General features: G+C 41.9%; 1 protein-coding gene and 1 long non-coding RNA gene across 8 annotated transcripts in view; one reads left to right on the top strand and one right to left on the bottom strand.

The window, feature by feature from the left end:
- Positions 1 to 23689, top strand: part of GRIA1 (glutamate ionotropic receptor AMPA type subunit 1) — a 206045-nt gene that overhangs the window by 104103 nt on the left and 78253 nt on the right. For all 7 annotated transcript variants that reach the window (XR_014004672.1, XM_081181116.1, XM_081181117.1 and 4 more), the window contains exons 3-5: positions 3824 to 4063; positions 5613 to 5797; positions 10953 to 11006. Coding sequence is in view for 6 of the 7 variants with exons in the window: in XM_081181116.1 (XP_081037242.1) it covers positions 3824 to 4063; positions 5613 to 5797; positions 10953 to 11006 (479 nt within the window). In the remaining variant the exon portion in view is untranslated. The remainder of the gene's footprint in view (positions 1 to 3823; positions 4064 to 5612; positions 5798 to 10952; positions 11007 to 23689) is intronic.
- Positions 557 to 5528, bottom strand: LOC308580035. The gene is made up of 2 exons (XR_014004678.1): positions 4350 to 5528; positions 557 to 662 (listed from the first exon to the last, which is right to left on the bottom strand). It is a non-coding gene; the product is annotated as an uncharacterized lncRNA (long non-coding RNA).

Here is a 23689-nt window from a genome sequence, read left to right as displayed (position 1 = left end):
GAGGGAGATACCCAGTCAAGTTAACTTGTTAATTAGAAGACATGAAGCCTGAATGTGCACAGGAAACTGAGGAGCTAGGAATAAGAAAGATAGGAAACTGCCTTATTCCAGGTCAGATGGGCTGCTTATCTCAGCATTATCTGCTCTTGTCTTGCAGGAGCTGTCCATGGTCCCAGTCAGTGGAGGTCTCTTACAGTCTCTGCTCCTTGGTGCTAGGGACTGAATCTGTAGCCTTCTATGTGTGAAATGTATGCTGCGTCACTGACCTATGCTCTCTCTCCCATTTGAATTATGCTGGTATTTTTTTGGCTGGGGGTCCATGAGTAGATTTGCAGCCAGAAGTTATCCTTGAAGAAATGCAGTATTAGTCTACTCGTGTTAGTTCTTGAAGAATATATGGGACAGCTGCTTGAAGAGGCGTGAAATTAATCCCTGCCAGTATGGTTTTGATTGAGGGGTGGGATAATTTTCAGGCCAGAAATCTTACAACAATTCAGATCATTGTAAGACTGGAAACTATTACTTACTTTTCCTCTTCTTTTCCTCTCCTTACTTTTACTCCCATACCACGAGCTCTGCTAGCTGATGGCACTTAATATTCATGGCAACTTGTTTCATGGTGTGTTTTTAGACACCTTCTTCAGGTTTCCTCTTCAGAATTCCTAAAATAGACCAGAGTTATTATGTCTTCACTTCTTACATTTCTTTCAATTGGGGTGGAAGAATATAATTCCCCATAGCTATACTTTGGCCATCTCTAGAACACATACATACAAAAAAAGGAGGTCCATTCGGAATTAGTAAACTAAATTAACCACCTAGCTAGTGACAAAAACCCAAGCAAAATGAGCAAGGCATCAAAATAGGCTTTGTATAAGACCAAACCCCTTTGTTTGATAGAATTCTTCACACAGGTGAATGTAAGTCTGGATGTTAGATCAAGGAGAACTAATTCAGTCCCCCCCCCCAATTTCCCAGACATGTCCACCGCTAATGTTAAAGCCAAGGGCTTGGTCAGAGGAGGAAAGGCTCTCAGCGCTAGCACCTAAGAATTTGATTTAGAATAATTGGAATGTACCATAAACATGAGTGAAGTTAAATGAGCTTGACAGTATATAAGCCTGAGGTTTACCACTCAAGATATGCTGCTGTTCCCCACCATGCACTTTCCCCCCAGAAAAATTGTAGCTATCAGCCTTCAAGCACTTCCATGGTCTCTTTCAAGTACTCTCCTGAGGAGATGATTGACAAGAGACCAAGACCTAGCAGCAATGGGAAATATTGAAATTATATTCAAAGAAAGCTAGGCCTATCTGACATTTTGAAACCTTGGTTTCAGTTATGTAAAAATGTCTGTTTTCAGCCATTCTGCATTCTTACACACAGCCAAAAATATATGACCAAACTATCACAGTGTGGGTGTTCACTCACTCCCAAGCAGACTTGGTTGTCTGAATAACAAGTGATTTTTTTTTTACCAGATTTCAGGGGCAGGGATGGCATATTCGAATTACAGTTTGGACGGATAAAAGCTGATGTGTGTAGCACAAGTAATGCAATCAGTTATACATTTTATCTGGAAACTGTGTGATTTTTAGCCTACATGGCCCAATTGGTGTCATTTGAATTGCTCCATGGCTCTGAATTAGATTAATATTAGTAAACTTAGATCATTGGCTTACAAATGTGCAATGGAAGCAACAATTAAAGGAGAATGTCAGCCAATGGCTACCAGTCATGATGGCTATATAACCTCCAGTATCTGAGGGAGAGAGTTTTCCTTGCATAATGGAATGCTTCCCCCTATGTCTCCCCTGCATTTAATGTCCCCCTATGTCTCCCCTGAAATTTAATAAATAAACGAATCTGCTCTAGGGATTCCTCAGTTTGGAAAGCATGAGGCACATATAGGGACAGGAGAAGAGGAAAATCCAGTTGTACGAGCAGAAATCCTTGTGAGGAAGGGACTCTGTAACTGAATACTGTCCAGAGACAGTCTGCCTCTGCATACCAATGCTGCGGTTCGTGAACATTCTTTGAGGACTTCCTATAGACTGGCTTCTGTGAGAACAAATGCCTTCAGCCTGGTCTACCAGGGCTCCTTTTATGCTATGTTCTTTAAATATATTGTGTCGTTGTGTGGTAAGGCTATATATATATATATATATATATATATATATATATATATGATTGATTAATAAAAACCCAGTTTAATGTCTGAGGTAATATTAACGGTAATAACTCTTCTTTCAGCTTTTCAATGCTTCCTTTATGTTTCTTCCATAAAAACATTAGAATTCTGAATGAGACCAAAGGCTATCTAGCCCAGTATTCTTCAATGAGTTGATAATTCAGTATTTCTTGGCCTGGAAAAGTGAAGCCTGTTTCATTTACTCACATGTCCTTAAAGATAAATCAGCTTCAAACACACAGACTACTAAGGAAGCCACTGCAAAGTGGTAGGATAAACTGACATTTTAGAGCTTTATTGGATGGCCGAATGTTGATTTTATCATGAACTTTTTAAAGCAAAATTCAGGTTTTGAAATATGAGACTTTAATGTGACTAGACAGGATTCCAGTCCTAAGATAGATGTTTTGATAACTACTAATTCTCCATGAAAGAAAAAAGTGCTCGCATAGATCTGTACAGTTTGTTGCTATGAAAATCTAACACCTCTTCTCCGTGAACTGTAAGTTTCCACTGGCTGTCAGAAACATGTTGCTTTCATAAATGTTTATTATGTTGACTTCTTAGAACCATTTTTATCCAGTTCCTATGTGTTATATGTCACAGGATGCTAGAGTCAGACAACTCATAACACCACCCTTTTCCCCCTTTGCTTGAGTGAGTGTGTTGGATGCAACTGAAACCTTATTTCTACTCAGTGGAATTCAGCACACACTATGACAAATAGTCCACATGTGCAGGAATTCAATCTTTCCAGATAGAAATCTCTCTTCTCTCTCTTCCCTGCACACAGTTTGTGGGTTCTCCTGATCCCTACCAACCCACAAACCGATTTTTTTTGGGGGGGACGTTAGTCTGCTTGTATAGGGCTTACACTGATGTGGTTCATTAGGGGAGTCCTGCCCCCTGCTTTTTAAATCTAAGTTCCTCTGTTAAGTATTTGAGAAACCATCACTCCAGGCCTTTTAATCTCACATGAGAGCACAGACCTGCTGTTTCCAAAATAAATCATACAGAATGGACAGAAGTTATCTTCTATTAGTCAATGGGCCAGCAAGTTATCAACAAATGCACACTCATGATCTCTGACGAGTTCAGATCCAGAGCAGACTTCCATCTCTTTGTTCCTCCATGCTGTTTTTTGTTTAACATGTTTTGTTGGTTTCACACTTAAAACAGAATTACATAATAACAACAAATAAAACTCACTACCACCCTCCCCTCCCAGAGTGAGGTTTTGCCTCTATGTAAGGTATAGCTTCTATCCAGTTCTAAGTAACGAATTGAAAGTGTCATTCCACAATGCTCCATGTGTTTTTGGTGAAGGAAACCATGTGCAATGGATTGCACATATTGCATGGTGGGGTGGGGCGTGTCCATCAAATTGTCGGTTGTCCTCGAGTTGGAAGGTGACTGTCTGTAGTGGGAAGCCTCCCTGCATATTTCTAAACCAGAATAATTCCTGAACAGGCTAAACTTTCTTGATTACTCAGACCTTGAGGCTTTCATTCAGTGAGATGTGGAGTAGTTTTGAATCATGCATATACTTGCAAAGATAAAATGAAAATGAGCCTAATCTTTTTGCTGCCTCTCTGACTGACTTCTATCCCCTCCCCCTCCCCCCCTTCTCAGTCTGTTCACAGTTTTCCAAGGGTGTCTACGCTATCTTTGGCTTTTATGAGAGGAGGACTGTCAACATGCTCACATCCTTCTGTGGGGCACTCCACGTCTGCTTTGTAACACCCAGCTTCCCTGTCGACACATCCAATCAATTTGTTCTTCAGCTGCGCCCAGAACTACAGGATGCCCTCATCAGTGTTATAGAATATTACAAGTGCCAGAAATTTATGTATATTTATGACGCTGACCGGGGTGAGTCTGAGTGAAGTGTGACACACAGCAGGATTGGTGAGGGAGGGGGAGTAGGGAAGAAGACTCCTTGTTAGTCATAGAATGCACCAAGGCCATCGGATCAAATTTCATTTCCCCCATAATTGTACTTGTTTGTGTAATTATTTTAGTCATTTCTTCCTTTTTTAACCAATTTTCACTTCACGAAGCGTTATACATAAAATTATTAAAACAGTGAGCACCGGTGACAATTATACAATAAAATAGAAAATACAAATGGGGCAAATAATAATAATAATAATAATACCTTTTTAAAAGCCCATTTCAGCATCTTCTCCCATCCCGTCAGGGCAAGAACCACTGGTGGCAGTTGGGTGGGGAGGCCCATCTCTGGGAGCAGAATATTGGCAGCTCACTAAGCATCTTTACTAGCCTGAGTTAGGCAAGTCACCATGAAATGGCTTCAGCATCAGTCCTCTCCAAACCTGCAGTATGGGAACAACAATACTAGCCTGTCTTACAGGTTTGCTGAAAAATATGTGACATGAGTCATTGCTTTCCCTTCAGTATATAAGTGGGGCTTTTTTTAAAGGCCTGTAATTCCCTCAGAAGTAAAACTTGAGGGGTTCTCACAACAGGGAGGCCACACTTTATCAGATATTAATAATAATAATAATAATAATAATAATAATAATAATAATAATAATAATAATAATAATACCCCACCCATCTGGCTGGGTTTCCCCAGCCATTCTGGGTGGCTCCCAACCGAATATACTATGCTTATAGAACCCCTCACAATTCTGTTCCTATATTAATGGAGTTAACTTGACTCACCTTATCAGTTAAGTAAAATTCTCTGCATTCTTTAGTGTTGGTTTGTGGGTCTGGTATGCTAAAGAGTCCATCTGTCTTTAGAATTTAAGGTCAGTTCCTTTCATGTATTGAGCCTTGCCCATGGCCACAACCCTGCAGTGGGGAAGAACGGAACCTGTACACTCCTCAGCTGGCGACTTCTCACATAAATGTTTGAAACTTCAATCACGCTGTATATATAAATATTACATATTAAATTGCCCTGAAGCTTATAGATATACAGCCATACCTTGGTTCTCAAATGTAATTTGTTCCGGAAATCCATTCAACTTCCAAAAACGTTTGAAAACCAAGGCGCAGCTTCCGGTTGGCTGCAGGAGCTTCCTGCACTCAGCCGGAAGCCACTTAAGCCGCGTCGGACATTCAGCTTCCAAAAAATATTTGCAAACTCATTTCTGGGTTTGTGGCTGTCAGGAGCCAAAACATACAAGTGCCAAGGCATCCCAGAATCAAGGTACGACTGTAGTGGTAGGCTATACTTACAAATAAATCATTTACAATGGTCACAATATTACTGACAGTTGTACAAGGAAAGCCATTTAGAAGAACTAACCGTGGGATTCATAGATTTGATATACTGTGCATGGTGGTTTTGATATAAGTCACCTTGGAAATGGTGGCATATGATTTTTTTTTTTGGGGGGGGGGAATGATTTATTTCTTCTTTTCCCCACCTCATCTCATCCCATCTCAGGTTTGTCAGTACTTCAGAAAGTGTTGGATACAGCTGCAGAAAAAAACTGGCAGGTGACAGCTGTCAATATAATGACAACAACAGAAGAAGAGTACAAGTCACTCTTCCAGAACCTGGAGAAGAAGAAGGAGCGGGTGGTGGTGGTGGACTGTGAATCAGAGCGGCTCAACGCTATCTTGGGCAAGGTGAGTGCCAATATTAAGTGCTGCTGAGACAGGAAAAAACAACAAGGAGTCTTATGGCACCCAAAAAGCTACCATATTTATTACAGGAAAGTGGGTTTTAATCCACAAACATTTATGTCAGAATAAACATGTTACCCTTTTAAGACACTTTATATGTTTTTCCCCCTACTGCAGACTAGCAGGCTCTGAATGTTTTCCTGAGTCAATAAAATTTATTTGAAGGAATTTAATAAGTAGATATTTGTATGGCATTTTCTTTGCTGATTTGCTAATATTTTTATTCTAAGCCATTTGGGGGGCCTCTTTGGGACTGCAGCATTTGACATGATATAGTCTCTCCATAAGATGGCTTTTTTAAAAAAGGGGGATATCTTAATAATTAAGTTCTATTTACTCCGATACATTTTGCAACCTTAAATTCTGCTAGAGTCCACTAAATTTCCAGAAGTCACTTTTATGTTGTGTGAAAGATTACATAAAAAGGGAGAAATTAACAGGTAGGGAAACAGGAAGACGGAATAATGTGCCATCTGATTAATAATAATAATAATAATAATAATAATAATAATAGCCCTACACTTCCTGGTCTCCCATCTAGTTCTCAGTCATACCATAATATTATTCTGGAGATATCTCAGTGGACCCCTGAAGCTATCACCTTGTTTCTTCTATATTGCCTTCAACATTCCCAAAATTATTTATTTCTTCATTCATTATTTCAATTTATATTCCTCCCTTCCTGCCAAAGGAGGCCAGAGAGGCAAACACATTATTTATTTTAAAAAACAGTTAAAAATATTATCTCAACCAGAGATCTCAGGGCTATCAGGATGGATGTCTTTTAACCATCAAATGTGTGGGTAAACAGGAATGTTTGTAAGTTCCTCGTGCAAATCCACAATGACGGAGACAGACACACCTCACCTATGTGTTCTATGTAAGATATAAACAACCAAATGTGTAAATGAGTCACAATTAAGTCAATTTTGCATGTGACACAACAGATATGAATTGTAAAAACACCACAATTGTATTCACACAAAGTGGCCCCAGTAGGCCATACCAGTATATGGGAAGGCAGAAATAGCTGCAGAGATAAATGGATGCCTTTTGCAAAATCCATATACAGGTAGCTTGTTTGCGCTGGTGCATGAAAAATTGCCTATGACAAAACAGCTGCTGTGCTGTAATTCTGGGATTAGAATGTTTATCAGATTAATCTCACTGTTCCCCTGGGCTCATCCCATCTGTTTATTTGTAGTCACCTGTTGCCTTATGCCTGAAACCTGAACTGTGATTTATGCTGCTGAGGAGCTATGCTTTCATTCCAGAGATATTCAGCAGTGATGCCAGAAATTTAATAAATAGTAGTAAACACAGATCCACAATTCTTCAGTATACACTTTACAACTGAAACATAATAACAGAAGGGAAGTCAGTAGGATTTGACTCAGGTTTCCTTCTCTGGGTGAAAAAACTTTTATCTTTGGACTACAAAATAAACATTGAATGGTGAAATTCACAACATGTTCCAGGCTTGTAGGTTTAACTTTCCTGCATCTGGCATCTGGTTCTTACATTTTAAGACACAGTGGTAGATAGAAGTCCTTTAAAAATTCATTTTGCATCACATTTTGTTTGATTTGCATTTGGTGGATTGCCAGAGATGATTGACAACATGTGTAACTTAAACCTGTTTCCTATCTCTTTCAATAAATAAATACACACATAAGCCAGCCCTTTAGGTAACAGGCCACAATCCAAGCTTCCTCATGCAGAAGGAAAAAGGAAATAGCATCAGGAGGCACAACATGTTATTTGACCACAAAGGCTAACAGAAACATATAGTTTTAGCCCAAACATATATTAATTGTTTGGATATATGTTAGTGTCTTTTAAGAGGGCCATGGAAGAAAAAGGTTTCTCAAGGGGGGGGGGGTATCGCAGTGCCACAATCTTGAGAGGGAACTAGGAAGTTGAATTTATACCCAGCATATAAATATTAAAGGGGGGGGATAGTAATTGTATACACACTGAAGCAAGTGGGCCTGTATGCAGGAGCTCTATTCACATTCTTTTTATATAAAATATATCTTATGAGATAGCAGTTTTCTGGGTTTGTTTTTGTACATACATCTGCAAACAGTGAGAAACAGACGACATAATTTTAAAACAACAGCCTCGCTTTCCATATTCATTTTGTTCTAGTTATTTCCAATCTGCACTGATAGCTCATAAGGCAGTCCTTTTCTTTTCCTGCCTGGCAATAGTACCCTAAAATATCATGAAGCTTAAGCCACTTCCTGGGTTCAGAAGAAATCCATGCAACTGAAATGAGCCTTTTGTGAAAGATCATGCTGATCTGCAGACGTTCCAGACTCATTTGCTGCAGTCATTATTTAATTATCCCACCCAGGAGATCTGCCTGGTGTGAAAGGTGGTGGAGCCTTACTTATTTGTATCCAGAAGTGCTAACAAATGTCTGCTCTGATAACATTAATTGAGGTGCTGGGTTATTAGCATAGGACTCAGACAGCTTTTAATGTATACTCAAGAGCATTTCTGCAAAAGGCTAAGGCAGGTGAGCCAGTTAACATATGAACAAGTGTCCAATAACCACTAATCCATTTGGTGATAATTGTAATGCCAGGGATCTTTATGACATTGTTGAGTATTCCTACAGATCCCACCTGGGCATTGATGTTTAATTGAAAACCCATCTGCACTTTTTCATTCTGTGGTCATGTGCTCTATTAAAAAGAAATCGAAAGGTCCCAGAATTTAATTTGTATTGTACCTATTCTTGTCTGTAGCTAAAAAAAGCTCATAAAGATGCAGGAGTGGGTGGGGAGAAATGGACAGAAATAGCTCAGGGTTGCTGTCCTGCCGCTCTCCTCTCCATTTCCCAATAGGTAGCATTGCCAGTGTTTTGGTTCATGCAAACTTGATAAGAGCTCAGCCCAAGCATATACTGTGCTGGTAGGGGATGGGGCGAAAGTGGATGGAAAAAAACAATGTCAATAAAAGCAGATGAGGAAGAGTGCAACTAACTCTGCCCTTTAGAAAGAGTCTCTTCATTTCCACAAAGGCAATGGAAAGATATCTATTACTGGCAAAGGAACCCGACAGCATTATGAGCCATTCAGCATTTATAGTGACAAAGAACAGTAAAACTGTCTGCATTCAGCCCTCAAAGGTCATGGTGCTGGGGAGAGAAATTCACAGACAACACTACACGTTTGTTATAGAGGAATGCCATATATAAACTTATAATGTTGCACAAGCTAGATCTGTGTGCCCTTGGGGCCACCTTTGCTCTCCAGACATAGTGCAGATTGTTCACGGTTAAATGCTGCTGTGCCCATTTAACCGGAATATAACCTTTAAGGTGAGCAGGAACCTGAGCATGTTTATAAACCCCGTAACCCTGGAACAAGGCATAATGGTGAGGGTTTCCATCCCATTTAAGGTAAACGGACCCCTCACCATTAGGTCTAGTCGTGGCCGACTCTGGGGTTGCAGCGCTCATCTCACTTTATTGGCCGAGGGAGCCGGCGTACAGCTTCCGGGTCATGTGGCCAGCATGACTAAGTCACTTCTGGAGAACCAGAGCAGTGCACGGAAACGCCATTTACCTTCCCGCCGGAGCGGTACCTATTTATCTACTTGCACTTTGACGTGCTTTCGAACTGCTAGGTTGGCAGGAGCTGGGACTGAGCAGCGGGAGCTCACCCCGTCACGGGGATTCGAACTGCCGACCTTCTGATCAGCAAGTGCTAGGCTCTGTGGTTTAACCCACAGCGCCACCCACGTCCCCTTCCATCCCATTTACAGACCTGCAATAGGCTCTTCTTGCAGACTGTAGGTGCTGACCAGAAAGGAAATGCCTTGAGCATTAATTGCACCCAGGGATACTCAATTCAGTACCTTTCTGCCTTTTAGTGCCTATGGGTGAAGACCTCTGCCCTTAGGCCGTTCAGCCGGTCCTTTAGTTCTGCTGGGGAAGTCACTGATGGAGGCTCAGAAAAAATAAAGTATCATCCCAGAACTATCATAGAAGTCACCCCCAAAAATATTGAATAGTGTGGCAGCTGAGAGTGGCACTTTCTCAGGAGTAATCTGTTGTGGGGATGGGAGCATACATGCTGGGCCAGAGCCAATGGGTGAGGTCAGAGCCCAAAATGGGCAGAGTCACTCTTTTAATCTATTTCTTCTACCTTCTTTCTATCTCTCTGGCACCCTGTTTCCTCTTGCCCCTCACAGAAATGAGGGCTGAAAGTTTCCAACCTCCTATTTAAACCATGACACACTGCTACAGAAGTCAGACATGTTAACCATGGCGGGAAAATGAAACCTCCATGTGCAGAGACATCCTACCTCTGAATATCTGAAAAATAATCTGGGGTGGCCACACCCTGTTTGCCAGGTTGATACACTTAGCTGGTTGCTGTTGAAACCTCAAGGCAGTTTTTATATTGTCCTTCTGCTCTTACAAAGACATAGCTTGTGCTTCTTTTTTCACCTGCTTCTGCTGTCATACGTGAAGTAAGCATTCCATCTCTTCCCTCATCTGTGAGATGGTCTGTGGGCCCCCGATAACCCCAGGAGTTCATGGAGGCCAGTCCAGGTGAAGTCTGCAAGTCCCATTTGAGACATCACGGCAAAAGCTGAGAAAGCAAAAGGCAAACTCCCTCTGCCTTTTGTTCGCTCTACCATTGTCTAATACACAAGCCAGCCCTGGAAGATATGACAGCAAACTGCTCCTGTCAGTAGCGGTGATCATCATCGCCCTTTGCTTGTGAGATAGAGAGCAGCATAATTTTCTAAAACATTTGCGATGCATGAGGATAATGTATTATGCGTTTGCACCCTACTTTGGGGATATAGTAACATTTTGCAACTTCTTCCTTGCTTATTCCGATCACGTAGCAACTGTAACCCCATGTGTCATTACAGACAGTTTCTTCTGGCTTGAATATGGGAATGGGTTTGTGTTTTTTTAAGTAGCTTTTCAGTAGTCCTGATGCAAATATTCTCATTTATAGTACAACTGAACTAAAATAATTGCAGAAGCAGGAGAGACATTGTGAAAGTCTCTTTGTTTTACCAGCAAATTATACTGCTAAATAAAATGTTTTGTGTTTCACCACCACAGATCATCAAGCTTGGAAAAAATGGGATAGGCTACCACTATATTCTTGCAACTCTGGTAAGCTGGATGTTGTTTGCTTTCTATTGCCTACATGTCTTTTCTGAGCATGTTTTAAAATTAGTTATAAATTCAGCACTTAGGGAAACTTAGAGTGGAATTTAGGGTGGCTTTAAACACACAACAGTGCAACATAGTGGACTGTTATCCTTCATCCAATTATACACAATGGTACATATAGATGTGCTCATCTGCATGTGTGATGTTCCAACATGACTCTTGAAAATAAGTGCTTTTGTTTTGGAGTGCTGTGTTAGCACAAGATGTTGCATACACCACAAGAGATGTGTGGTATAACAAACCCTATCTGTACGTTCCTTACATTTAAAGCACATGATCTTTCCCAATTATTCTGGGAATTGTAGTTTAATGGTGCTTGGGATTGTAGCTCTGTGAGAGGCAGACTATGGTTCCTGTGAACCTTTAAATGTGTTTTAAATGTAGGGTGTGTATGCAGCCTGGAACTTGCTGAACCTGCCAACACTCGGTAGAAGGTAATGCGATAATTCAGGCGTAGGGTGAAAAACAAGACTGCAGACAAAGTTAAACCAAAACAAATAAGCTTTTATTAAAGGAAGACATTTAAACAGTTATTTTATTAAAGGCAGGGAAAAATTTATTTAAAATCATTTGGGTCAGTTAACCACTCACAGAACTACAATTCTCAGAGTGGTTTAATAATCCTCTTCCCAGGATCTTTGGGAATTGAAGCTCTGTAAGGAAAATAGGGGTCACCTAACTGTTAGGATATTTCCGTTCCACCTTAAATGGTCAGGCATGATTGTTGTGTATCACATGCCTGTTGACTTCCAGCTTCTCGCTGGGAACTTCCGTTTTGTATATAGCTTTTGTTCTGGCTGTTTTCCTGGACACGGAGGCAAGGAGTCATGTTTTTCCTTTGTGCTGATCCTTTGTGTAAATATGCTCTCCTGTCAGTGTCTTTTGTTGTGGAGACTCTGCAGAAAGGGTGTGCACAAGTCTTGGAATGTCTCTGAGGCTCGTGTCACTAATTGACTGATGCTGTTCCACGGGAGACCGGTGATCGTCCGGAGATGACTGGGGCCTGCCTGATGGCTCTGTCTCCCTGGTAGTATCCCAACACTAACAACTCTCAGCACCTGTAATAAACCACAGTTACCAGGATCCTTTGAAGGAAGCTATGATTGCTTAAAGTGGGATGATACTGTTTTAAATGTATAGTGCAAGTGGGCCCTCATAGTCTGGCCAGAGCAGGAGAAGAAAAGATACCAGTCTTGACTGCATTGCACACTTTTGCAAATATGCATTTAGATTAATTTATGGTTATACAATTTTCAGATCCTGAAATACATGTGGTTTTGATTTTTGCTTTCAAAAGTCCTTTTAACATTCCAGTGCGGTTAATATTCAGATGCAGGAAATAGCATGCAAATTCAAAATACCTTGTTTGTGTGTGAACCTGGATAACAGGCATTTGGCAGGTCCCTATGAAAAGACTGTTCATTCTCCAGAGATGTTTAGTCTCTTAGTTCTCTGGTGAGAATGCCAATAATGGTTTAAGAGTTTGTTATTGTGTATGTCATGGCCACATGGCTTCAATATGTCCGCACTTCCAAACTCATTTAATCTAGGCCACCACACAGCTATAAGCAGGCAGTAATGACATTCACTTTCTACTAAACTGCACTGCATTTTAGTCAGTGTACCAAAAGTGAAGTGTTCCATGTCCCATTAACAATCCCAGGAGCCCTCTCAGCAAAAGAACAGATTGGGACTTCAGTCAACTACAATATTCTAGTTAAAACTGACTCAGTGGTAAACATCATTTTATTGAAGTACTCCAGTGTTAAAGAAAGAGAGCCTGGGCTCCCCCTCCCGCCACACTCCCATTATGCCAGACAGAACCAGGGCAGCATGTAAATAATGTGATAAACTGGGGTTTGGAACCACAGGACAAATGTGGTTCACCCAGATCTCTATATTTGGCCCTTAGGACTTTCCATAGACCACACCCCTTACCACGCCACTCCCTCCTCTACTTAGGCTGCTTTGACACTGCTTTGTGTTCCTTGGGTGCTTTTGGGTGGTTGAAAAATGTCCTTTTTGAGGCCTGCACCCTCTTTTGTTCCATTTTTTTCTTTTGGTGATGCATATCCTCTTTTTGTGATCTGATCTGTTATGTACTGAACTTGGATCCTAGAACAATAGGCAGGTAGGATCCTAGAAGGCAGCGAGAGACTTCCGGTCGGCGCCAGCGCTAATGGCGGTCCTCTTTCCGAGCTCCGGAGGAGGACTGCTCTGCGAGTTCGGGTCTGACCCGCTACGGCAAGCGGGGGACCCCTAAAATCACAGGCGCGGAAGCCTGTGAACGAGGAGATTCGGTGGGCACCAGGAGCGCCCCCCTTTACCGCAGAAAGAGCATTTTTAAAGGCTCCGGAACGACATCAGGGGAGCGCGGTGCTGAGAATCGCTACCCAGCCCGCAGGGTGAAGCCGCGTCGCTATTAGCGGAGAGCGCCGATTCCTTCCTGTAAATTTTGGACTGGAAAAACCCGTGAGTAAGACTGAACGTCTATTTGAAACTAAAATCTGGAAATTTGGCCGAAAACGGGGAGGTAAAAATTAAGGAAGTCTGCCTTCCCCCGACTGCATGAAAGTGAAAGCAACGAAACTTTAAAGCTGCATCCGCAAGAGACATTGCCTTTGATTAATTAAATCTGACATTTGGACTTTAGATCTCCCCTCTAGCTAGCAGGGCAGAGGGGAGGCAAAAGAGACATTAGTAACTGCATGATCTATTTAAAAGAAAAAATTTTCTGCTGCCTCAATAACCTGAAACGGACTGCTAAGTAAGACAATAGGGCACTGAACTGACTTTTTCCTGTGAAAGTTACATTGTTACATTGTGACACAAAGTTCCTGGACTTTTTTGCTACAGTATACCAGAGTAGGCTGAGACAGTATCTACTGGGAAACTGCTGCAATTTGTATTTATAAGCCTCCTGATATACTTGTTTTGAACTTCCTTCCTTTCTTTTCGTATTTGGACATTTTCCTTGTCTTTGTATTTGGACATTTTGATTTGCTCCCCCTAGAGGGTAAAGTAAAGGCCGACACAGCTCAGGACAGTGGAATTTTCCATCGGGAAACGGTTCCCGTGGGAAACGACCTTGGGACATGAGTGGTCCACTAGAAGAGATAGCCACAAGAGCTAAGACTAGACAACAACAACAGCAACAGCAACAGCAACAAAAGAAGAGAGGCTCGATCACAGGCGCAACTCCTACAGGACCTACAGGAACAACAGGACAAGAAAAAGTGACAGCTGTCTCCATGGATGCTGTGACACAAGCCTTACTTAAGATAAACCAATCCCTGGAGACCTTAACAAAGCAGAGCTCAGAAAATACACAAAAATTAACAGAGATATCAGCAAGATTAGATCTGAATGCAGAATCTATAAACAAATTGGTCCAGGAAAATTCTGCAACACGTAAAATTGCGGAAGAAGCTAGAGCTATTGCTGGAGAGACTCAAGAGAACTTAGAACCGATTGCCAAAAAGGTGTATGAGCATGACGCAACTCTGGCTTTGTGGGAATTACAGAGAAAAGAGAGAAATTTGAAATTGAGATTAATTCCAGAGAACGAAGGTGATAATCTCGTGGAGTTCTTAACACAAGAGTTTGCTGACTGCTGGGAAGATTTGGAGGAAGACGAATTTAAAATCACAACAGCGTTTAGACTGGGCAAAAAACAGAACAGAAAGACCCCGAGGGATTGTTTGATTACCCTCAGATCTAAGGAAGAAAGAGACAAAATATTAAGACTACATTTTGAAAAGGCCTTGCAAATTGGAAATTCGGCTGTACAGATTTTTAAAGACATCCCAAAATATATCTTGGATCTGAGAACCTTCTATAAGGATCTGGTTCTTCTGTTAAAGAAGAATTCCATCCTCTTTAGGTGGGAATTTCCACAGGGACTGTCTTTCGATTACAAGGGGAAGAAGGTGAAAATAAAGACTATACAAGATAAAGAGAAATTTTTGGAAAGAAACCGAGAGGACCTACAGAAGGGAACTGTGGACCCAATTGCAGAACAGAGGAGAGCAATAGACATTTTGAATCTTTCGTTTGGACACATTCCACCACCATCAGAGGAAGAGCAACAACTTGGAGCTGTTGGAGGAGTGCCAGAAAAATAACAAGATGGCTCTGCAATTCCTTAGTTGGAATTGTAATGGGCTCAATATGCCTTTGAGGAGACGACAAGTTTTTCATATTCTGAACAGAGAACAAGTGGATTTGATATGCCTACAAGAAACCCATATAACCAGAGCTCACAGGAGATTACTTATAAACAAAAGACTAGGACAAGAATTTATCTCATCAGACAAGGTCAAAAAAAGAGGAGTTGTGATATATGTAAAAGAGAACTTGGATCCTAGAACAATAGGCAGGTAGGATCCTAGAAGGCAGCAACCTGACTGGTCTGCAGGAGCCACCCAATCCAGCTCCAGGAAGAAGTGAATCAGCAACCTGATTGGTCTGCAGGAGCCACCCAATCCAGCTCCAGGAAGAAGTGAATCAGCAACCTGATTGGCCTGCAGGAACAGCCCAATCAGGCTACAGGAGGGGAGTTCAATCAGCCAATCACACGGGACTCATTGTGTAAATAATGTACAGTGGTACCTCGGGTTAAGAACTTAATTCGTTCTGGAGGTCCGTTCTTAACCTGAAACTGTTCTTAACCTGAAGCACCACTTTAGGCACCTCCCGCTGCTGCCACGCCGCTGGAGCACGATTTCTGTTCTCATCCTGAAGCAAAGTTCTTAACCCGAGGTACTATTTCTGGGTTAGCAGAGTCTGTAACCTGAAGCATCTGTAACCTGAAGCATCTGTAACCCGAGGTACCACTGTATATACAGTGGTGCCTCGCAAGATGAAAAGAATCAGTTCCGTGATTCTCTTCGTCTAGCGGTTTTTTCGTCTTGCGAAGCAAGCCCATTGACAGATTAGAGGATTAGCGCTATTAGCGCTATTAGCGGCTTATCAGCTTATCGGATCAGCTGATAAGTGGCTTAGCTGCTTAGAAAAAGGGGGAGGAAAGGAAAAAACGCCCGCAGGAACTCGCAAGACATTTTCGTCTTGCAAAGCAAGCCCATAGGAGATTCGTTTTGCGAAGCACCTCCAAAACGGAAAACCCTTTTGTCTAGTGAGTTTTCCGTCTTGCGAGGCATTCGTCTTGCGGGGCACCACTGTATAGCCAGAGGTTTTAGGGGAAAGCACTCACTCACTGTTTACCATGAGCTGAAATAAAGAGCATGAAATCAGCACTCAACTACGAGTATATTTCATGTACCTAAAGTAAGAAATTTGAAATGAATTTTGTAAGTTCTTCCTCCTGCAAAACATGATGCATTTCATTGGTATTTTTCACAGAGTGTTTTTTGGGGGAAGGGGTTTTTCATGCATGCATGCATAAAAGATGGCAATTGAAAGGTCCATCTGCATATTTTCTGTTGAAAATACTTGGTGGTTGTTTTGGTTTTAAGAGATTGCCTAGAACTCCCTTTGGGGTATTCTGCTCAGCTATAAAATCTCCACACACGCAGAGAGAAAGAGACAAGAGAGAGAGAGAGAGAGAGAGAGAGAGAGAGAGAGAGAGAAGGGAGCTAAGCTCTGCTCCCCCCACCTCAGTTGCTACCCCCACCACCACCCTCCATCTCAAGGAAGACACAGTTCTGAATTGTGGAGCTTCCTCCTACCTGTTGACACACCCCGTCTGATTTTGAACCCTGCACTCATTCGTATTTCCCCGCTCACGTTATCGGTGTTGCAGAATACCTGAATAGGGCTTGAGTTTACAGCTCAGTTTTTCCTACCCTCTGCATGTGCTGCTATCAAATATATAATATGACTTACGTTCCAACTGCCATGATTTGCCATTGCTACAGTTCTTCACAGTCAGCAATTGTGAAAGGGCAGAAACTGAAAACACACCCAGGCTAGTGAAATGCTTTGTAATTTCACCCCCTGGGCTTCTTGGCATAGTGAAAATGCAAGCCACACTCCATCTTGTTTAAGAAGTCTGTATGCCTTTAGAAGGTAATTCTAGTAAAATCATTTGGTGCATTATATTCCCTCCTGCAGCTTGGCACTGAAAATCAAAGTGTATGGCCATCACTCATTAATAATATTATGCTACCATCGAATCAAACTGTAACTACCATTTCCCCCCAGCTAGTCCTGAGACCTTGCTATAATACATAAGATAAAAGTGAATGCACAATTGTTACCAAATACTATAGGCTGTGTGCTAAGTGGATAGTTGCATAATATTCAGAATATAGCTGCCATTGTTTTCAAATCTGTACTGGATCATTCAGTTGCTTTTAGTTAGGAACAGTTCTTGTAATAGGACTGCCAAGTTCACACATGGTGAGGTGTCTGAGTGAACTGGCTCTCCATTGTGGACTGGCTTGCATTGCCTTTTCTGTATCCACATGACTGCAAGCAGCCATCTTGCTGAGGCAGTAATCAAAAGTTTACCTGTGGTGCTCAGATTGTGAGATGTGGTCCTAGTCAGGCCAAAACTACAGCATTTCCAGCTCCGGCTGTTGCACTCATAAATTAAATGCTTAAAAATGACCTTCACCCCTCAGGAGCACCATTTGCTTTGATTTTCTGCAACACGGAGAAGAAAACGGTGAATTGTGCAGCTCTTCAATGGGGGACAATCAAGCATTTGGGGCTTCCTCCAAGCAGATGGCCCAGAGGCTGCGCTTCTTAGGAAAATATGTCTACATGCACAGAGTAAGAAAATTCGCCCTTTGGTGCTTTTTTTAAACACCCTGATTAACACCAAGCTAAAGGAAGTTCTTAAAAAAATCAATTCAAGTTCTATTATCTTAAGCATGGGCCTTAAGAAGCCTCTGGTAAGCTGGGTTAAAGGTAGTTTGAATATCACCACAGGTATTTCAGAGTGGAAGCACATACTGTTCCTGTCCTAGCCATCATTGAAAAAAGAAATTTGTGTACAGAGTGAAGGGGGGCAGGAGGAAAGAACCATGGGGCAAGAAGAAGCCGGGGGGGGGGAGTGCTGTCCCCTCCGTGCACTCATGCACTGTGTGCACCTAATTTTCAGCAGCTAAAATGGCTCATTTTGATGAGCAAACAGCAGTTTTCACAGCCCTGCTTGTAAGCAAACATTGTATAAAATGGAGTGCTGTAATTTTTTTGCAGCCAACAGCACACAGAAACTGATGTTTTCCTGGCAGGAACAGCTTTTCGAACAAAACGCCTGTTTACTACATGAAACTGCAAATGACTTTTTCATGTTCGCAGACAGTTTTGTATTCCAGAAAAGTGCACGAGTTCTGATCCAAAGGGCCTCTTCAGCTGAGCAATGCACAAGGGGATGCACAAACCACTTTCCCTCCATTTCTGTCTTTTCCTGCATAACGTAGGAAGCAGAGGCTTGTGTATCACCACTGTAAGAGAGAATCATGTAGTTCTACCCAAGACGCCCATGATTTCTCATGTTACACAAGAAGTGCGGGGGGGAGGGCGGGAATCACACTTTGTTGTTATTGCAAAATGGCTTTCAGCACCATTCACGTATTATGAGACAGGATAATGTGTTTGCCACTGCATGCGCATCTGACTTTCTGCAGTTTTCTGAAATGTAGTTCAGATTTCCTGCACCTGAATACCGTGCCCCATTTGCAGCTCATCATGATGTGCCGAAATTACTTTTTTCACATATAAACAAATATAATGTGAGAAGCTGCTTCCGGTTGCATAGGAAAGATACATTATGAACACCAGCTTGCAGAAAGCAGCCGTTTGGGTGGGGGGGAAATAGCCAAACAAAACTATTTGGGTTATCCTTCCTTTCTTTTTTTTTTTTTTTTGTAAAACGTTCATTCAAGGAGTCTTCATAAGGAAGCAAGAGGTGAGCTTTGGTGAATCCTGTAAATTGCTCAGCCGTGTGCTTTTAAAGTCAAGGAAGAAAGGGAGGATCACAGCCAGCTTTAGCAGAATGGGAAGCTTAGAAACCTTTAAGACCCAGCTCTTTTGCCATTTCCCATCACCCCAGATTCAGGTCTCTTTGCTTCTGATGCCAGCGATTTAGCTGGGGGTGCTGTCTTTTGTGGGAGGTACACTGGTTTTCTGCTGAGCTAAAGAAAATGTGTGGCTAAAAATATGACACTTTCAAATGGTTTGCAAGGGGAAAGTGTTAGGGTTGCCTTACATCTAGAATGTTCTCCTTTTTGTCTGATCCCAAACCTTCCTTTGGAAAAGGTCTTGGTTGCAGAGGTGGAGGAAGGGGGGTACAGTGGAGGCAGGCTGCCCCGGGTGTCACCACTGAGGGGGGTGACAAAATGCCGGGTGGCACTCACCACAGGGCCTGCAGCACCCCCAACCCACGTGTCTCTCCTGGGAGTGTTGTGGTGGCTTGGGCGCCTGCAGGCTCCACGCTACCCAAACGATTCACCTGCCACCTCCCCTTCAGCTGTAGGGTAGCTGAGTGGCAGACTCCTCCGAGACCCCACAGACCGTCCTGCCCCAGCTGGCCCCGCCCCTGTGGGCAGCTGGTCCCGCCCCTGGATGCAGGGCACACGCGCCACCTCAGGTACCCGATCGGCTTGCTCCGCCGCTGGGTCTTGGTTGTTATCTTTTTTGTATTCTATGCCATCCACTCAAAGGTCAGTCATGATTAAGTGGTATATACCGGTAAGTCATATTCAATAAAAGATAGTAAATGAAGCTAGGACAAGTATACAGAAAGTACATCTTAGGCATAATTTGTTGTTGTTGTTGTTGTTTAGTCATTTAGTCATGTCCGACTCTTCGTGACCCCATGGACCAGAGCACGCCAGGCACTCCTGTCTTCCACTGCCTCCCGCAGTTTGGTCAAACTCATGCTGGTAGCTTTGAGAACACTATCCAACCATCTAGGCATAATTAGGATAATGTATTTATTAATTTAAGGATTTGTAAGCTGCTTCCCGGTATATATTTCCAAAGCAGTCTACAACGTAAATGATCAACAACATAGTAAAATGAAGTATACATAGCAATTAAAAACAGATTTTAAAAAGCATCAGATCACAAAATTCACTACAGTAATACCATATACAGTGGTACTTCGAGTTACAAAACGCCTCAGGTTACAAACGCTTCAGGTTACAAACTCAGCTAACCTGGAAAAGTTACCTCAGGTTGAGAACTTTGCCCCAGGATGAGAATGGAAATCGTGTGCCAGTGGCGCAGCGGCAGCAAGAGGCCCCATTAGCGAAAGCACACCTCTAGTTAAGAACAGTTTCAAGTTAAGAACGGACCTGCGGAACGAATTAAGTTCATAATTAGAGGTACCACTGTAAAATGGCTGAGTCACTCTTTCAGGAAAGCCTCCTTAAAAAGATAATTTCCCAATAGCCATTGGGAAAGCAAAAGTGCTAGGCCCTTGTCTCAGTTCTAAGGCAAATATGAATGCTAACTGTGATATTCAGGAAAGAACATGTTTCATTACTTTTGAAAATCTACAATGCCTCCTAATTTGTTTCTGGGAAAAATTCAACATTCTGGCCTTCATCTACAGAGCCCTACATGCCCTGAGATGGAGAGCACTGAAAGAGGAGTCCCAGTGGCACAAGGGGTCAGTGTGTCTGTTAACCAGAAGGTTGGTGGTTCAAGCCCACCCAGGTATGGCTGTGGGCAGGATTCCTGCATTGGATGGAGTTGAATTAGATTACCTTGGGGGTCCCTTCCAACTCTATGCTTCTATGATCACCTTCCCATAGGAACCTGTCCACCCAACATAGCACTAAGTCTCCTGTTCCATCAGCATGAGCATCTCTTCATTTTCATTGGAGAAATGTTGGAGGGTATGATGTTGTGTAAGCAGAAATCATTGTGCTGATGGGAGTTGAATAGGCCTTTTCGGTGATGGTACCCTGACTGAAGACTCTCCACAGAGACATTCACCTGACATCTAGTCTGCTCTTTTAGGTGCCAGGTCAAATCAGTTTTATTCTCTTCATCTGTTGATAGCTATTAATTAATACAGAATTTGTCTATGTAATCTTTTACTTGCTTACTCTGCAGCAGCTAGACCTGTACTAAATCTTCTATTTCTTGGTTCATTTGTTCTATTTTGAATAGCTTATTTGATTTTTTACTGGATTCCATCTTCCCTTCCCAGAAACTGACTTGAAGACATGATTGAAAACTACAGTATAAATACCTTAAATAAAATAGATATTTACAAGTTTGGCATCCCAGCCAATCTCACCTGTTGAATGGTGAGATACCCACATGCCAACAAAATTTCCTATAACAGGCAACTGAAACTGGTGAATACTAATTTTTTTACGGTAAATTATATGCAGAAATCCTGTCCTGCGTCACAGGCTGATGATCTCAAATAGTGAACTACCCTTTAAAAGACCTCTGGGGTAAAGGGCATAATTAATCAAGGCACATCTAAAACTCTTCACATCAATACCCTTTGTGCCATTACTTGATGTATGTTCAATAAGCATCTATGAAGTGTTATATAAAGATTTATTGGCACTATTGGAATGTTCTGCTTTAATGAATTATGGGCCCATCATTTGTAAGGACAGGCGTGTACCAATAAAACCTTTATGGCACAGCTAAACATGATGTACTGTTTGAAAAGACTTTATTAAGCTGGCACCATATATTCTGGCTGTGTACAGTTTGAGTGCTTTTCCCTTTTCATAGCTGGTGTGTAACCAGAGAGCGCAACAGAAAGAAACAATCATGTGAACTTTTAGACTTCCAGGAAGTCTCTATTTTCAAAGCTGAAAAGAATAAAAATTCATTTCCCTTGGATCAGCTGAGAATAATGCTCAAGAGTTTAAATTGCTGCTTTCCCCAGAAAAAAATGCACAGAGACGTTGGCAAGGAAAGGATTGGGTCCCTGCTTCCATCAATTTTGCTGAGAAAACTGATGATTGAAATGGCCTTGTGCCATTTTCAACTGATACAGGTTGCATATATTTTGCACTCCGATAACCATAACTCAGTGCACAATGTAAAGCAAGAAGTCCTGAGATTAAAAGAGCTAAATCGAGCACCATCCAAATTCATCCCCCTTGTCACTCATGAATAAATAATAGTGACACATTTGTGGCTACATGAAATAGATCTCCAGGCTTTGAGGAAAACTAAAGAAAGGTTCTAGCATTGGAATAGAAGCCCTGGTTTTCACGAAAAAGGGGGCGGGGTGTCAGGGAAAATCACAAGGAACTTGAATTTCCTGAAATGTGGTAGAGTAGCAGCAATAACTGTTATGCTGCTGATATGTTCCTCATATCAGATTCTGCCTGACTACATATCTCTAAAATATTTCTGTTTCTAGCTCCTCCCTTTACCTTCCAGATTCCTGGGTCCACTGCAACCCACCATATACTTCACAGGCTCCAAAGTAGACCCAGCCAGTTCTATCCAGGCTCTACATAGCCTTCTTCTCCCTCTGACACCTGATGGAGAACCTGTCCCTTTTCAAATCAGGCATTAGTAAATCTACTGTTAGATGAAAAATGGATAGCTGTGCAATGGAAGTGTATTCTCGCTAAGTATCCATTCGATAGCATTACCTAAATAAAGACACATACCTTTGTGTGTTTAATCTGAAGTAAGTCCAGTGAGTTCAATGGGTTTTAATTCCAGGTAAGTGTACATGAGATCGCAGCTCTTCTTACTTTATGCTGCAATATACTTACTAGTAGAGAGTAAGCCCCCTTGATCATGGTGGAACTTACCTTTCCTCTTTGCCTTTGCAGTACAGAGATGGAAGGAGCATTTTGGTGGTATAACCAGATCTGACATTGCAGTAATTCTGAGGCAGACAAGGAACATGTGTCCTGTAGGCAGGCATGTTGGAACAAGACTTGGGCAGATGGCCTCCTTTCTTCTAAACAGCCTCATCATTAATTGGTTGTGATAGAAATGAAGGAGAGATTTTCGTATTCCACTCAGGAAGTCAAATCTAATGAAAGCATTGGATATCTCTGGCATAATAGCTCAGTGTGGTATCTTACAGATTCCTCCCCACAAACAGAGTCTGAAATGTTCATGAATTCTTTGTGTTCGGTCCGGATTGCAGTTCCTGGGGAAGTGACCAATTGTGTTTGTAAAATAATGTTACTTTATAAAAGCTTTCTAATGTGAGGGGAGGAAAACAGGCTTGTGGTTAAGGCATAAAGCCAGAGAGCTTTTCGGTGTTGATAGCCCTCAAAGCCTCCAGCTGACAAAGAAGGCTGAACCGACAGTCAATATTAAGGTATCTTTATCCAGGAGTGATGAATAAGCCCAGCTCCAAATCAATTCTCCAACAGTGACTGTGTCATGTTCATTAACAGATCCTAAAGAAGATAAATGTTTTCACTCTTACGACAAAACAACCAATTAAAATGTGTCATGTAAATAAAAAGCATAAGTATCGGCGTTGTATCCAAGCCTCCTCTATCTGGACACCAACTACCTAAGTAATGAAAAGAGAAAAAGATGTTATTCTTGGGGGGAAATGTAGCATTCAGAAACTTAGGTGTCACATGGCTTACAATTATCTACATGGCCTTGAGCTTTGAAAGTAAATAGCTCTGAGTGGGAATTTACTGTCTTAGAGTAACGTTTGTTTTGTATGCATCTCATATGCATCTCAGTAG

The sequence above is a fragment of the Podarcis bocagei genome, assembly GCF_964188305.1.
Source record: "Podarcis bocagei genome assembly, chromosome: 2".
In the NCBI taxonomy this organism is placed as follows: Eukaryota; Metazoa; Chordata; class Lepidosauria; order Squamata; family Lacertidae; genus Podarcis; species Podarcis bocagei.
Note: the sequence above shows the minus strand (reverse complement) of the source record. Positions and strands in the feature narration are given on the sequence as shown.